General features: G+C 36.9%; 1 protein-coding gene across 17 annotated transcripts in view; it reads left to right on the top strand.

Moving 5' to 3' along the window:
* Tmem116 (transmembrane protein 116) overlaps nt 1-16,537 on the top strand; it is a 41,489-nt gene that overhangs the window by 10,111 nt on the left and 14,841 nt on the right. For 12 of the 17 annotated variants that reach the window (XM_046446209.2, XM_046446208.2, XM_046446206.2 and 9 more), the window contains one exon: nt 10,001-10,132. The exons of 4 other annotated variants lie outside the window; for them this stretch is intronic. In XM_046446209.2, the coding sequence (XP_046302165.1) occupies nt 10,001-10,132 (132 nt within the window). Of the gene's footprint in view, nt 1-10,000; nt 10,133-16,537 lie in introns of those variants that run through there. One more of the 17 variants, XM_046446219.2, reaches the window with a different exon arrangement.

Here is a 16,537-nt window from a genome sequence, read left to right as displayed (position 1 = left end):
TTCTCTCTGCTAATCTTTCTGTCATTTACCCATAGTTTTTTTTCAATTGATTTATTGTGAATGTACACAATTGTGAGATTCACTGTGGTATATTCATGTATGTACATATGTCAGATTCATTCTACTGTTTTTCCTTTTCCCATCCTTCCCCCTTTCCCTTCATTCCCCTTTGTCTACTCTACTGAACTTCTATTCATTTTTAAACACCCCCCCCATTTATTATGCATTAGCTTCCACATATCAGAAAAAGCATTTGACCATTGGCTTTTTGGGACTGGTTTGTTTCACTTAGCATGATAGTTTCCAGATCCATCCATTTACTGGCAAATGTCATACTTTCATTCTTCTTTGTGGCTGAGTAGTACTGCAATGTGTGTATATATATATATATATATATATCACATTTTCTTTATTCATATATCTTTTGAAGGGTACCTAGATTGGCTCTATAGCTTAGGTATTGTGAATTGTGCTGCTAGAAACATCGATGTGGCTGTGCAGTTATAGAATGCTGATTTTAAATCCCTTGGATGTAAACTGAGGAGTGGGATAACTGGGTCAAATGGTAGTTTCATTCCTAGTTTTTTGAGGAATGTCCATACTGCTTTCTAGAGTGGTTGCACCAATTTACAGTCCCACCAACAATGTATGAATGTACTTTTTTCCCTACATCCTTGTCAACACTTATTGTTATTTGTATTCTTGATAATTGCCATTCTAACTGGAGTGAGATGAAATCTCAGTGTAGTTTTAATTTGCATTTCTCTAATTGCTAGAGTGAACATTTTTTCATGTATTTGTTGACCATTCACATTTCTTCTTTTGAGAAGGGTTTAGTTCCTTTGCCCATTTATTGATTTTTTTTTTTTTGGTGTTAAGTTCTTGGAGTTCTTTGTATATCCTAGATATTAGAGCCTTGAGGAGCAGGTGGCAAAGATTTTCTCCCATTCTGTAGGCTCTCTCCTCATGTTCTTTTTTTGTGGGGGAGCGGGGATACTGGGTATTGAACTCAGAGGCACTTAACCACTGAGCCACACCCTCAGCCCATTTTTTGTATTTTATTTAGACACAGGGTCTTACTGAGTTGCTTAGGGCCTCAGTAAGTTGCTGAGGTTGGCTTTGAACTTGTGATACTTCTGCTTCAGCCTCCTGAGCTGCTGGGATCACAGGAATGGGCCATCACACCCAGCTGTCCTCGTGTTCTTGATTGTTCCTTTTGCTGTGAAGAAGCTTTTTAATTTGATTCCATCCCATTTATTGATCTTTTCTTTTATTTCTTACACTATACGAATCTTGTTAAAGAAATCAATACCTGAGCTGATATGTTGGAGTGTTGGGCCTACATTTTCTTCTAGCAGGTGCAGGGTTTTGGGTCTAATTCCTAGGATTTTTATCCACTTGGGAGTGGAGTTTTGTGCAGGGTAAGATATAAGGGTTTAATTGTATTTTGCATATTTCCAGTTTTCCCATCACCATTTGTTAAAAAGGGTGTTTTCTCCAGTGTATGTTTTTTGGCACCTTTGACAAGTATGAGATACCTGTGTTTATGTGGGTTTGTCTCTGTCTTTTGTTCTATTCCATTTGTCTTCATGCCTGTTTTGGTGCCAGTACTATGCTGTTTTTGTTACTATAGCTCTGTAGTATATTGAGGTCCAGGATTGTGACGCCTCCTGCTTCACTTTTCTTGCTAAGAATTTCTTTGGCTCTTCTGGGTCTCTTATTTTTACAAATGAATTTTATAACTTATTTTTATGTTTCTATGAAGAATGTTATTGGAATTTTGATGGGAATTGCATTAAATGTGTATAGCACTTTTGATAGTATGGCCATTTTGACAATATTAATTCTGCCTATCCAAGAACATTGCGGGGGTGTCTTTCTATCTTCTAAGATCTTTAATTTCTTTATCTAGTGCTCTATAGTTTTCATTATAGAGATCCTTCATCTTTTTTGTTAAATTGGTTTCCATGTATCTCATTTTCTTTTTTGAGGCTATTGTGAATGGATAGTTTTTCTGATTTCTTTTTCAGCAGATTCATCATTGGAGTATAAGAACACAGTTCATTTATGGGTGTTGATTTTGCATCCTGCCACTTTGCTGAATTCATTTATGAGTTCTAGAAGTCTTTTGGTGGAGTTTTTTGGGTCTTCTAAATATAGAATGGCAAACAGATAATTCAAATTCTTCTTTTCCTATTTTTATCCCTTTAATTTCCTTTTCTTGCCTAATTGCTCTGGCTAGAATTTCAAGGACTGTGTTGCATAGGAGTGGTGAAAGTAGCCATCTGTCTTGTTCCTGTTTTTACAGGAAATGCTTTCAGTTTTTCCCCATTCAGAATAACATTGGCCTTGGGTTTGTTGTTTACAATATTATTCCTTCTATTCCTATGTTTTCTAGTGTTTTAAACATGAATGGGTGCTATACTTTGTCAAATGCTTTTTGTGCATTTATTGAGATTCTTGTTTTTAAGTCTGTTTATGTAGTGAATTACATTTATTGATTTCCATATGTTGAACCAACCTTGCATCCCTGGGATTGAATCCACTTGATCATGGTGTACTATCTTTGTAATGTGTTTTGTTTGTTTGTTTGGTTTTTTTATCGAGAGAGAGAGAGAGAGAATTTTAATATTTATTTTTTAGTTTTTGGCAGACATAACATCTTTGTTTGTATGTGGTGCTGAGGATCAAACCCGGGCCACACGCATGCCAGGCGAGTGCGCTACTGCTTGAGCCCCAGCCCCAGCCCATGTAATGTGTTTTTATATGTGGTTTGGCAGTTTGTTTGTTTTTTTGTTTTTATTTTGAATACTTTTATTTATTTGTTTGTTTGTTTGCTTATTTATTTATTTATTTTATGGTGCTGAGGATCAAACCCAGTGCCTCACACATGCTAGGCAAGTGCTTTACCACTGAGCCACAACCCCAGCCCTTGCCAGTATTTTATTAAAAATTTTTGCATTGCCAAGCGTTGGGCACACACCTGTAATCTCAGCAACTTGGGAGGCTGAGGCAGGAGGATCACAAGTTCAAGGCCAACCTCAGCAATTTACTCCTAAGCAACTTAGTGACACCCTGTCTCAAAATAAAAAACAAAAAAAGATGGGATATACCGCAGTGGTAAAGCACCCCTGGGTTAATTCCCAGTACCAAAAAGAAAAACAAAAAGAGAAGGAAAAAAAGGATTTTTGCATCTGTGTTCATCAAGGAGGTTTTCTTTCTTTGATGTGTCTTTGTTTGATTTTGGTAGCAAGGTGATACTGGCTTCATAGAATGAGTTTGAAGGAGTTCCTTCTTTTCTGTTTCATGGAAAATTTTGAGGAGGATTGGTATTAGTTTTTCCTTAAAGCTCTGGCAGAACTTGGCTGAGAATCTATCCAGTCCTGAGCTTTTCTTTGTTGGAAGGCTTCAATTCATTACTTCAGTTTCATTACTTGAAACTAATCTGTTAAAGTTTTCTATATTCTCCTTATTCAATTTGGGTAGGTCATGAATCTCTAGGAATTTGTCCATGTCTTCAAGACTTTCTAGCTTATTTGAGTAAAAATTTTCAAAACAGTTTCTGATCATCCTCTGGATTTTAGTAGTGTCAATGATGATATTTCCTTTTTCATCTTGGATTTTAATAATTTGAGTTTTTTCCCTTTTTTTGTTAGCTTGTATAAGGGGTTGTCAATTTTGTTTATTTTGGTTAGCTTGTATAAGGGATTGTCCATTTTGTTTATTCTTAAAAAAAAACAACAACTTTCTGTTTCATTGATCTTTTGATTTTTTTTAACCTCAATTTCATTGATTTTGGCTCTGATTTTAATTCTTTTCCTATCTTCTACTGATTTTGGTGTTTCTCGTTTTCTAGAGCCTTGAGATGTAGTGTTAGATTATTTATTTGATGTCTTTGTATTCTTTTAATGTATGAGCTCAATGCTATGAACTATTCTCCTAGAACTGTTTTCATATTATCCAGAGATTTTGATATATTGTATTACTATTCTCATTTGTTTATTTCTCTCATGATTCTTCTGCTATCCATTTATCATTCATAAATATATTAGTCTCCAGGTGTCAGTTTCTATTTTTTTAATATTTACTTTTTAGTTGTAGTTGGACACAATATCTTTGTTTTATTTATTTATTTTTATGTGGTGCTGAGGATTAAACCCAGGGCCCACATGCTAGGCAAGCGCTCTACCTCTGAGCCACAGCCCCAGCCCCTAGTAGTTTCTATTTTTTATCTTGTTAATTTCTAATTTCATTCCATTATGATCTGATAGAATGCATGATATTATCTTTGTTCTTTTGTATTTGCTAAGATTTGCTGTGTGGTCTAAAATATGGTTTATTTTAGAAAATGTTCCATGTGTTCCTGAGAAGAAAGTGAATTCAGTCATTGGTATATGAAATATTCTGTAGATATCTGTTAAGTCCGAATTGCTAGCTGTATTTTTTAGTTTTTTTTAGCATCTGTATTGATTTTTTTTTTTTTTTTTGGTGACCAATTCAGTGATGAGAGAAGCATGTTAAAGTCACCCAGTATTATGTGTTGTGGTCTATTTGATTCTTTTTTTTTTTTTTTTTGGTACTAGAGATTGAACTTGAGGGCACTGAGCCATATCCCCAGCCCTTTTTAATATTTTATTTAGAGACAGGGTATTGCTAAGTTGATTAGGGTCTTGCTAAGTTGCTGAGGCTGGCTTTGAACTCATGATCCTCCTCCCTCAGCTTCCCAAGCTGCTGGGATTATAGGAGTGTGTCACTATGCCTGGCTTCTGTCCTTATTCTGTATGTTGGGCATTTTCATAATAATATGTCTTGGAGTGGATCTATTGTGATTTTGTATATTTTGAGTCCTACATGCTTCCTATATTTGAATTTCCATTTCATTCTTAAAGTTTAGGAAATTTTCTGGTATTTCATTGAAAAGATTGTGCATTCTTTTATTTGTATTTCAGAGCCTTCATCTCTTCTGATGAGTCTTAAATTTGGCCTTTTAATGTTATCTCATATTTCTTGAATATTATGTTCATGGTCTCTTAACATCTTTTCTCTGTGGTCAGTTTTATTTTCAAGATTGTATACTTTGTCTTGGAGGCCTGAAAATCTGTCTTCAAACAAATCTAGTCTATTAGTGATGATTTCCATTGAATTTTTTTTAATATTTATTTTTTAGTTGTAGTTGGACACAGTATTTTCATTTTATTTATTTGTATGTGGTGCTGAGGATAGAACCCATGGCCTCGGATGCACTAGGCAAATGCTGTACTGCTGAGCCACAACCCCAGCCCATCCATTGAATTTTTAATTTGGTTTATTGATTCCTTCATTTCAAGGATTTCTGTTTGATTCTTTTTCAGAATCTCTATATCTTTATTGAAGTAATCTTTCACTTTCTGTATTTTCTCTCTGATTTCACTCCTTACATTGTCTTTTACCTCATAGAACTGTTTAATTATGAACTTTCTAAATTCCTTCTCTGAAATTTCCTCCACTGTAGTGTCAGTGAATTCTGTTGAAACATTTTGGGTTGTTTGGGATGGTTTATTCTCTTGTTTTATCTTACTGTTTATATGTCTACCTATTAGTATGGTTTTGACTTCTTTTAAGTGAAGGACTACTTTGTGAGCCTCTTTTTCTTAAGAGCTCTGTGTCATGTGAAAATCCACATAATGAAATTTTAATTCAACATGTGACCTCTGCTGATCCCAATATCAGCCCGAGCCCTATTTACTATAGTCACTTCTGAGCCAGACTTCATTCTGTTTAGCCTTATAGGAACAAAAACTTGTTGCAGTTGATCTCTGCTATTTCTGGTATTCATTTAACCTATAATAAAGTTCTGGAACAGGTCAAAAAATTAGTTATTAAATTTAGTAACTTATTATACCTTTAAGTGAAGGCTCAAAGGAGGGAGAAATAAGATTGGGCAAATAGAATCGGAAAAAGGAGAAGAAGAAGCTGTAAAAGGGTAATTTAAACCAAGATAGAAAGGAGAGAGAGAGAGGGATGGATATTAATTGAGGTTGTAGAGAAGCAGGTATAAACTAGTGCTGGGAAAACAAAGATAGGAAGATTGATTCCAATTAATGCTTTAAACCACTAGATTAAATACATTCAAATGGGTTGTAGGTACAATATTGGCTATTGGGTTAACAATTATTCAAATTAAGGAATTATTTATATGATCAAAGTTGACTTTAGAGTTGTTTATAGTATATAATATCTAGGTGAAGAAAATTCTTGTTGAATTTGGATTTCATTGGTGGTTGGACATTTAAAAGATGTCCATCAGTTTTTGGCTGTGATTCTCTCCTGAGTTGCAGGGGGATGGGGACCAATTTCCTACTTGTTATGAATGTCCTTCCATCAGTTTCTGATTTGTCAGCTCAAGGGCCTTCAGCTGACTGCTTGGATGGCACAGTGTTTCTACTGTGTTTGTATTTCAGGATGTAGGCTCTGGCTTGTCCCTGTGGTTGCTGTATGTCACTGTGCACCCATTCCCCTCTATTGGATGGTTTTCATGGTAGTGAAGGTCTTGGTTCCTGTATGTGGGTGCAGGAACTCTGGCTGTGGATCTTCCGCCCATGATCTGTGGTGCAGAAGTATTCCCCCAGCCAATGCTGCTCTCTGAAATACCATAACTTAGAGTCTTCAGTGGTTCACCTGGACTCTAGTTTCTACTACCCAGGTTGTGAATGTTGTGTGTTGATTCCCTCTGCTTGCTTAGTACAATGCAAAGATCCTTGAATATTCAAATAATTCTGGTCACTTGCCAGTTATGATCACAGTTCAGGCGGTGTACCTGTTAAAGCTGATATCAGCCTCTTTCTGTTGGGTCTCTGTGCCACTGTATATTCAGACAACTGTCCTTCTGGTAGGCCCTGTGATCCTGGCCCTGCAATCCAGATCCTGGGGACTATCCTTGGACTTCCTATGGTGCCTTCCCCCAGTGTCAGTGGTTGGGAGCCTGGTGAATCTGCCTTCCTTTGTTAGGGGCCAAAGCTTTGTTGCCTCTATCTGAGTTGAGCAAGCAACAGGAGGCTCTGCAGAGCTTTTTGCCCTTGCCTGGGTCACAGAGACTGAGCAGGGCTAGATGCACACTTCCTTGAGCCAGGTCCCCTCCAGCCTGCTCTGTTCCCCTTGTTTGCATTGGAGGAATGGGGAGGGCGATTTCAGCAATTTAGAGTTAGTAGTGTTTCTTCTAGAAGTTCTTGTTGGCCAGGTATTTAAAAGGTCCTACTGCAGGGGACTTCCCTCTGGTTTAGTTTGAAGCTGTCAGGCATGAGAAAATAGTGTGCTAATTTAAGAGAGTGACTAGTTGGCTAATGGCTCCACAGGATGGCTACAGACCCCCAGCTTTCTTTTCACAATTTGGTTTTAAGCTGTTTGTGCTGGTTTTTTTGTGTGTAGGGGGGTGGGGGGGGTGGGGGGGTGGAGCGAGAATACCAGGGCCTGAATTCAGGGGCATTCATTTGGCCAGTGAACTACATCCCCAGCCCTATTTTGTATTTTATTTAAAGACAGGGTTTCACTGAGTTGCTTAGTGCCTCAGTTTTGCTGAGGGTGGATTTGAACTTGGGATACTCCTGCCTTAGCCTCCTGAGCTCCTGGGATTATAGGCGTGCATGTTTGTGCTGTTTTAAGGAGCCTTCTGATACAGTTGTGCTTTTAGTTTTGTGTGTCTTTTCAACCATTTTTAAATGGGTAAGCTTAAGAGAGTGACTCTTCCCCTCTTTTCTCTCTCTGATGCCCCTATCCTCCTTCTCATCCACCATTTTAGGGTTGGGAGGTGGTTAGGGCACTGTTTGTTTTCTGCTCTGGTACCCTATCTTCCAGTCTCTCCAGGTCTCCAATATTGAGTCTTAGAGCATTTATTTTGTCACCCATCTCTCAATTCTGCCTTTCCTCCACTGCCTCCTTTCTGTGTTTTGAGGAGATCAGGACTGTTGCCTACCTTGCTTCTGCCATCTTCCTCTGGGATTCACCTGAGTTTTTATATATATATATAGTGGGTGGACACAATACCTTTATTTTTTTAATTTTTTTTAGTTGTAGGTGGATACAATACCTTTATTTTGTTTATTTATTTTTATGTGGTGCTGAGGATCCCCCAGTGCCTCACACACGTGCGAGGCAAGCATTCTACCATAGAAACACTGTGCCGTCCAAGCAGTCAATTGCAGGCCCTTGAGCTGACAAACCAGGCCCTCCTCCTGAATTTTTAAATTCTCTTTTAGAGCCTTTTGTGTTTTGTTTAGGAAAACTTCACTAATCAGAGGTTGAATGCATTCTTGTATATTATTTAAAAAATAACTTCGTCCTTTTTTTTTGCCTTTCACATATAGGTCTTTGTACTATCTGAAACTGATTTTTTGAGTATAGTAGGGGAGGTATAAAGTAGGGGTCCAAGCAGGGCATGGTGGCACATCCTGCCTGCTGGGGAGGGTAAGGCAGGAGGATCGCCAGTTCAAAGCCAGCCTCAGCAAAAGCGAGGCGCTAAACAACTCAGTGAGATCCTGTCTTTAAATAAAATACAAAATAGGGCTGGGGATGTGGCTCAGTGCTTGAGTGCCCCTGAGTTCAATCCCTGGTACCAAAAAAAAAAAAAAAATAGGGGTCCAATACCATTTACTTCCCTTGTGGATACCTAATTGTTCTAGCATCATGTTTTAAAAAGACTACTCTTTTCTCCACTGATTGAAAAAGCCACTTTTTTGGGGCTGGGGTTGTGGCTCAGCAGTAGAGCACTCACCTAGCATGTGCAAGGCCATGGGGTTCGATCCTCAGCACCACATAAAGATAAATAAAAAAAGAAATTGTGTTCAACTACAACTAAAAAATAGATATTTTTAAAAATAAAAAAGCCACTTTTATAATATATCTAAGATTCATATGTATATATACTTGGGTTTGTTTTGAGCTGACATTTCTCTTCTTATTTGTCAATTTTTCCATTCCTATGCTAATACACAGTATCTGCACTCTAGTTATATATGAAATCTTAAGTTGTGATGGGAGTAAGTTTTACTTCTCCTTTTTCTTTGAGAGTTTCTTGGTTATCTTGATATTTCATATTTTTGCATCAGATTTAAGTTGGCTTGTGAAGTTCCACAGCAAAATCAGTTTAGATTTAATTGTGATTGCATTTAATCCATAGATCAATTTAGGGAGAACTCACATTTTTTTAAAATACTGATGCCCTGTCATTTTTTAAAAAATATTTTTATTAGTTGTTGATAGATCTTTATTTTATTTATTCATATATGGTGCCAAGAATGGAACCCAGTGCCTCCCACATGCCAGGCAAGTGCTTTACTGCTGAGCCATAGCCCCAGCCCCAGAACTGACATTTTTACAATATTGCATCTTATAACTCATGAGCATGATGAGTTATAAGATGCAAAAACTTCACTTTAGTTTTTTCTTTAGTCTCTCAATAAATATTTTATAATTTTTCCCATAGATGAATCAAAATTACTTTAAAATAAATGGGAATGGGTAGGCTAAAAGGAAAAGGATACAAAAAAGTAAGGGGACAAACTTCATCAACATGGTCAGAAATTGAAAGGGAACATATTTTCATTTCCTTTAAAGTCCTCAACTGCACACCTAAACACTTAGTCTATGATCTCATTTTCTAATTTTAGAAGATGTTGGCTATACATCTAGAGCTTTTCAGTTGTTCATTTGTGGTGTGTCTCACCACAGAATTTGTTTATCTTCCATTATTTATTTAATTCTGTATATCTGAGAAAGGAGTGTCCCTAGGAGTAAGATCGGTGCTAATCCATCCATGAGTACTTCAAGTCCAGTATGGTTGAGATACTGTGATTAAAGATACACACCTATTTAGAGTCTTCCTTGCCATTCATTCCCTTTGATCAACCAATGACTGATGCCCTGGCAAATTAACATCCAGTTTTCTACTTGAAGCATAAAATGTAAAAATAATTAATTGTTCTCATAATTACATTACTTGAAATGAGAATTTTATGACTTTTGACAGATAAGGCCACTTTTTTGTCTGAGCTTCTCTGACCTGCTACTGGGAATTTGCTGGCTTACTGAGGCACTTCTCTATGGAACTTCAGTAGCCAATAAGGACATTATCTGCTATAACTTGCAAGCACTTGGACAGGTAAGCACTACTAGACTGACTGCACCTTGAAAGCAAGGCACACTCAGGGTAGGAAGCAAAGGAAGCAAGAGTGATCCATCGTGGGAATGGAGACCAATTTGTTTATTGTTACACTTTGAAACAATACCTTTTTATCTTTTTTGTCTAAAAAGAACTATTTATTTATCATAGAAATTTTGGACAATTCCTAGAAGCATAAGGGTAGATTAGGTAATTAAAAAATCAGCCAGCTATAATCATGCTTTAATATTTTAAATATATATCCTTATGATTATTTTCTGAATATGTGTATATATATACTTGTTTAAATATTTTTATTAATTGTTGATGGACCTTTATTTTATTTACTTATTTATATGCAACCCAGTGCTTCACATATGCTAGGCAAGCACTCTACCACTGAGCCACAACCCCAGGCCTCAATGTATATTTTTAAATATATAAAATAAGCTAGGCATGGTGGCACATGCCTGGAATCCCAATGACTTGGGAAGCTAAGGCAGGAGGATTGCAAGTTTATATATGATGCCAAGAATCAAACCCAGGCAAGTGCTCTACTGCTGAGCCATAGCCCCAGCCCCAGAACTGACATTTTTATAATATTGCATCTTATAACCCATGAGCATAATGTATCTCTTCACTTTAGTGAAGGTTGCTAGGATTATAGGCCTAAGCTGTTATGAAATATTTTTCTACAACATCTTTTGAAATGACTGCATGGTTTTGTATTATGGGAATATAATGCACATCAGGTTTCAAAAATACTACAGATAATCATATAATGGGTCATATATGTAACTTTCAAGATTTTTTTTTTAAGTGCTGGAGATCAAACCCAGGCCTCATGCATGCTAGGCCAGCACTGTGCTGTTGAGCTTTTCCGCCAGCCACTTCTATGGATTTTATCGATGCATTAACCTGCATAGTACCCTTAGTATATGACCTTTGTAATTTCTGAGACTCACAATGTGAAAAAAGTAGAGGTTAAAATGCAGTGTATACCCATTGCTGGGTATTTCTTCTAGAATTTGTTATTAGAGGAGAGATTTCTTTCAATTTAGTAGGAGGCTGAGCATCCCTAATTTAGAAATCTGAAATGCACCAAAATCTGAAACTGTGGAAAATTTCACACCTCACCTCATGTAATAGTTTGCAATAAAAATGCAGATACATTCAAACATGTAAAACTTTTGTATAAAATTACCTTTGAGCTTGTATAAGAGGTGTATATGAAACAAACAAATTTCATGTTTAGATTTGTGTGTGTCCATAACATATCTTCTTATATATGTGGAAATATTCTAAAATCTGAAAAAATTCAGAATCCTAAACATCCCCAGGTATTTCAGATAAGGGACACTGAACCTATAAAATGTAATTGATGGTATGAAGTTTATGCATTGATATTACCTGTATTTTATGAGTTTAAAATGCCTTAGAGACATACTTTGCTCAATTCTGCTAATAATTTCATGAGTTAAGACTAAAGCCATATTATTTTTTCATAACAAGAAATAATATTGTAATTTTAAAAAATTATTTTAAAATCCTGTATTAGAATCCTGGACCATTAGTAATAACACTACCTTTTTTTGATGTAGATTTGACTAATCTTACCTTTTTTTTACAACTGTATTGAGCTACATGTACAATAAATTATATGTATTTTTTTTAAAGAGAGAGTGTGTGTGTGTGAGAGAGAGAGAGAAAGAGAGAGGTAGAGAGAGAGAATTTTTTAATATTTATTTTTTAGTTTTCGGCAGACACAACATCTTTGTTTGTATGTGGTGCTGAGGATCGAACCCGGGCTGCACGCATGCCAGGCGAGCATGCTACCGCTTGAGCCACATCCCCAGCCCCAAATTATATGTATTTAAGATGTACAATTTGATCAGTTTTGATATGTGCATAACATCATGAAATCATCACTATATTTCAAGATAGCAAACATTCCTATTTTCAGCACCCCTCAAAATTATTTACAATGTGTTTTCCTTGACCTCATGGAGTATTAACTGCTTTTAAAAATACTTACTGATATTTCCAATATGTGGTCACTTCTAGTCTGTTGATTGTCTTTCCCCATGATAATGGGTCACACTTTCCTGTTCATTGTATATCAAGTAATTTCGGATTGCATCTTAGACACTGTGAGTACTGTGTGACATATACTCTGGGTCCTTTTATAACTTTCTGGGATTGCTGGTGTTTTTGTTTTGTAGGCATTCAATCTGATTAGATCAAGACTATAAATTCACATCACCATATGTGGAAGTGTTTTAACTGTATCTCATTCTGTAAGCCTTGACTTTGCTGATTTGGTATTGTCATACACATGCATGATAGTTAGTTTGAGACTTGTGTGGGATTCACACACAAAATTAAGGCATGCTCTTTTCTGACTCTCTCACTTGTGGGATTCCTTCCATACATTCCTGCCTAAAAGGAACTCTTTCTGCCATATACTGTGGTACACATCTGTAATACTAATGACTTGGAGGCTGAGACAGGAGGATCACAGATTTGAACCCACCTCAGCAATTTACTGAACCCCTAAGAAACTTGGCAAGATCCTATCTAAAAATAAAACATTTAAAAAAAAAAAGGCTGGGGAGGGCTGGGGTTGTAGCTCTGGAGTTGTAGAGCACTTGCCTCTCAAGCATGAGGCACTGGTTTAATCCTCCGCACCACATAAAGATAAATAAATAAAGATATTGTGTGCATCTACAACTGAAAAAAAAAAAAGGATGGGGTATGGCTCAGTGGTAAAGTACTCCTGGGTTAAATCCCTAGTACCAAAAAAAAAAAAAAAAAAAAAAGACTCATATCCTAAGGGAGTATTTATTAGAATTTTAGGTTTCTTGACTAAGGTTTACACTGGGAGGCAGTCCGATGGGGTGGAGGGGTGTGTAAAAATTTGGGAGATTCACTTCTATGTACTTCACTTAAGTTTGACTTCCACAAACCACCTGTTTTTCTTTACTTTTTAGAAACTCAAGTACGTTTTTTATATTTCTCTTAGATTTCTTATTTGTAATCAGAGGCAAGGATGAACTAGAGAGGGTTTAAACACAATAGCTTATTTTGTTCATTTGGTTTTTATTTATTTATTTTGGTACCAAGGATTGAACCCAGGTTCATTCAACCACCGAGCTACATCCACAGCCCTTTTTTGTGTTTTATTTAGAGACATATTCTTACTGAGTTGCTTAGGACCTCACTAAGTTGCTACTGGCTTTGAACTTGCGATCCTCCTGTCTCAGCCTCCTGAGCTGCTGGGATTACAGGTGTGTGCCACCATGACCAGCTTGGCATTTAAAATTTTTTTAAAAATTGGGATAAAATATGGGCTGGGGTTGTGGCTCAGCGGTAGAGTGCTCGCCTCACATGCACATGGCCCTGGGTTCGATCCTCAGCACCATGTAAAAATAAATAAGTGAAATAAAGGTATTGCGTCCAACTATAAATAAAAAATAAATTTTAAAAAATTGGGATTAAAATATATAAAACATAATATTTGTGATGTTAACCTTTTGTGCATGAGTATATATGTGTTGTTAGTTACTAGGAATTGAACCCAGGGCCTTGTACATGCTAAACTAGCACTTTACCACTGAGCTACATCCCTAGCCCACCTCACTCCTTTTTAAAAAAATTTTGAAACACTATCTCACTAAATGTTCAGAGTGGCCTTAAACTTGCGATTTTCCTGGCTCAGCCTTCTGAGTAGCTGGGATTACAGGTAAAGGCCTCTATGTGTATCTAATCTTAATCATTTAAAGTGATTTTAAATATCCATATTGTGCAGCCATGACTAGTATTGTCTCCAGAACTTTAGTGCATTCAGTTTCTTTTTTCTCAAAGTAGACCAAGATGGAGCAACCAGTACCATTCAGGGAGAGAAGGCGGGAGTTCCCCAAAGCAAAAGGGGCAGCTGCTGGGACAGCCCTTAGTCTCTCCCTTTATTCACAAGAATAGCTCCTCCCATTAGACTCAAGGCAAACCTAGCCTTCTTCTAAGTCTCCAGCAGTTGACTCAACAATTTTACCAGCCACCTTGCATCCTGAACTTGGAAGTGGGATTGCTTGGAGAACCAGGTCTGACCAAGAAAGCTGGAGTAGGGACTGTTCTCAGATCCCATTCTGCGGTGCCAGTTTGTTACTGAAAACTCAGTCCTTGTCCTCAGTGCCAACCAATGATGAGGACACAGTTTTGAGAAAAAGGGAAAAATGAAGTTTTTGCTTTGTTAGCCAAGGAGAAACACAGGGGACTTCTGTCCCAGAGGCTGTGATTCTCTCTTATTAGAATTAAATATATATGTGTGTGTGTGTGTGTGTGTGTGTTTCAGTTGTAGGTGGACACAATACCTTTATTCTATTTATTTGTACGTGGTTCTGAGGATCGAACCCAGGGCCTCACATATGCTAGGTGAGCATTCTACCGCTGAGCCACAACCCCAGCCCATTTTTAAAAATAGGATTGTCATGGCTGTGTCCTCCCCAGTCCATTTTGCTAAGATCAGATATTGACAAGATTTTTTTTTAGTTTGTTGTTCTGTTTGTCTAGTGAGGGATGATTGTAGGAAGGATCTCAGGTTAGGGATTGTTCCTGAGGTAGCCATTTGAGAGATATTATAATAGAGGATATCTGGGAGGGCAGCCACAATAGCATCATTACCTCATAATTACCTTGTGGCCAGAGAATACCTGGTCACCAAATGAAAAGCTAAATCTTATTCCTCTAAGATGTACTACAGTTGTGGGTCCTTGAATCCAAGCCTTGATGTATACAGTTTATATACATAGGTCCCCAGGGTCTATAGCTGGATGCCAGGAGCTATTTTGTTTGTCCTGGGGTCTCATGCCTGAGAAGTATTCATCTACACACAGAAGAGACTATAACTTTTGGCTAGTGTCATATATTTTGGCAAAGTATGTTTCTAAACCTGAGTTGGATAAGATTGTTTTCAGGAACCTCTGGAGGTATGGTTTGTATTGGTAATATTGAGAAAGAAATCAGTATGTTGTTCTATACCTATGAATTTTTTATTAGTGGCTGAGCTGTTAATAGGAGTGAGAAAGTTTCATTAGTATACAATTTTGTGTCATTGAGAACCTTAACCTCTTCCCATGTTAGGGTAACATTGTGATAATAGACATCAAACTCATTGTTTTTATTGGATTTATGAGGTTCCCATTGTGGTTTTCAATCTGGACTATTAAAGACCGAGGTGTAGTTATGTAAGTTAAATTTTTCTTTTTTGAACTTTTTATTATTTTATTTTTTTGTTTTCGGCAGACACAACATCTTTGTTGGTATGTGGTGCTGAGGATCGAACCCAGGCCGCACACATGCCAGGCGAGTGCGCTACCGCTTGAGCCACATCCCCAGCCCAAATTTTTCTTATTTTTAAAAAATTTAAATTTTTTAAAATTTTAAATTTATGTTTACATATAATTTTAAATTACATTAACATACAGATAGAATATGTTACGTTTACATCTAACACATGCTGTTATATACATGAGACTATGCTCTAAAATGTTTCATATAAAACAGACATTTTTTAAAATATTGAATACAGTTGGGAAGAGGTCAAGATATTAACATGGCATATATTTTAGGTTAAATATAATTCTAGATGCATTGCATATTATTTGTTTTACAGTATATAATATCTATATTTTATGTATCTCTGTTCATATTTATATGTTCATACTGGAGAATTAAACTGAAATTATCCTCATAAACTAATTTGTTTTTTCTGTCTCATTCTACTGTCCTTCCCATCCCCATAGCCTCACTCCTCCCCTCATTCCCTCTGCACAATCCAAAGTTCCTTCATTCTTTCCTACTCCCCCTACCACACACACACACTATGGATCAGAGAAAACATTTGGCCTTTAGTTTTGGGGGGATTGGCATATTTCACTTAGCATGATGTTCCCTGGTTCTATCCATTCACCTGCAAATGCCATAATTTCATTCAACCACTGAACCACATCCCCAGCCCTATTTTGTATTTTATTTAAGATAGGATCTCACTGAGTTGCTTAGGGCCTCACTAAGTTGCTGAGGCTGGCTTTGAACTCATAATCATACTGCCTCAGCCTCCCAAACCACTGGGATTACAGGTATGCGCCACCATCCCTGGCTCATTTTTCTTTAAGGCTGAGTAATTTTCCATGTGTATATGTACCACATTTTCTTTATCCATTCATCTGTTGAAGGGCACCCACTTGACAGGAGCTACCATCAAACTTCAGACAACCCCACCTATTGGCAGAGAAGGGAAGCTGAGAAAATTTTCGAAAGCCAATGGAAACTATCCTTCAATTTTCCACCAAGACTTTCTTTTATATATATTTTTACTTTTTAAAAAATCTCTATATATTTTTCTCTTAC

Source organism: Marmota monax, unplaced genomic scaffold (genome assembly GCF_021218885.2).
Source record: "Marmota monax isolate L192 unplaced genomic scaffold, Marmota_monax_Labrador192_F-V1.1 WCK01_AAM20220418_F8-fsc00092, whole genome shotgun sequence".
Classification (NCBI taxonomy): domain Eukaryota; kingdom Metazoa; phylum Chordata; class Mammalia; order Rodentia; family Sciuridae; genus Marmota; species Marmota monax.
Note: the sequence above shows the minus strand (reverse complement) of the source record. Positions and strands in the feature narration are given on the sequence as shown.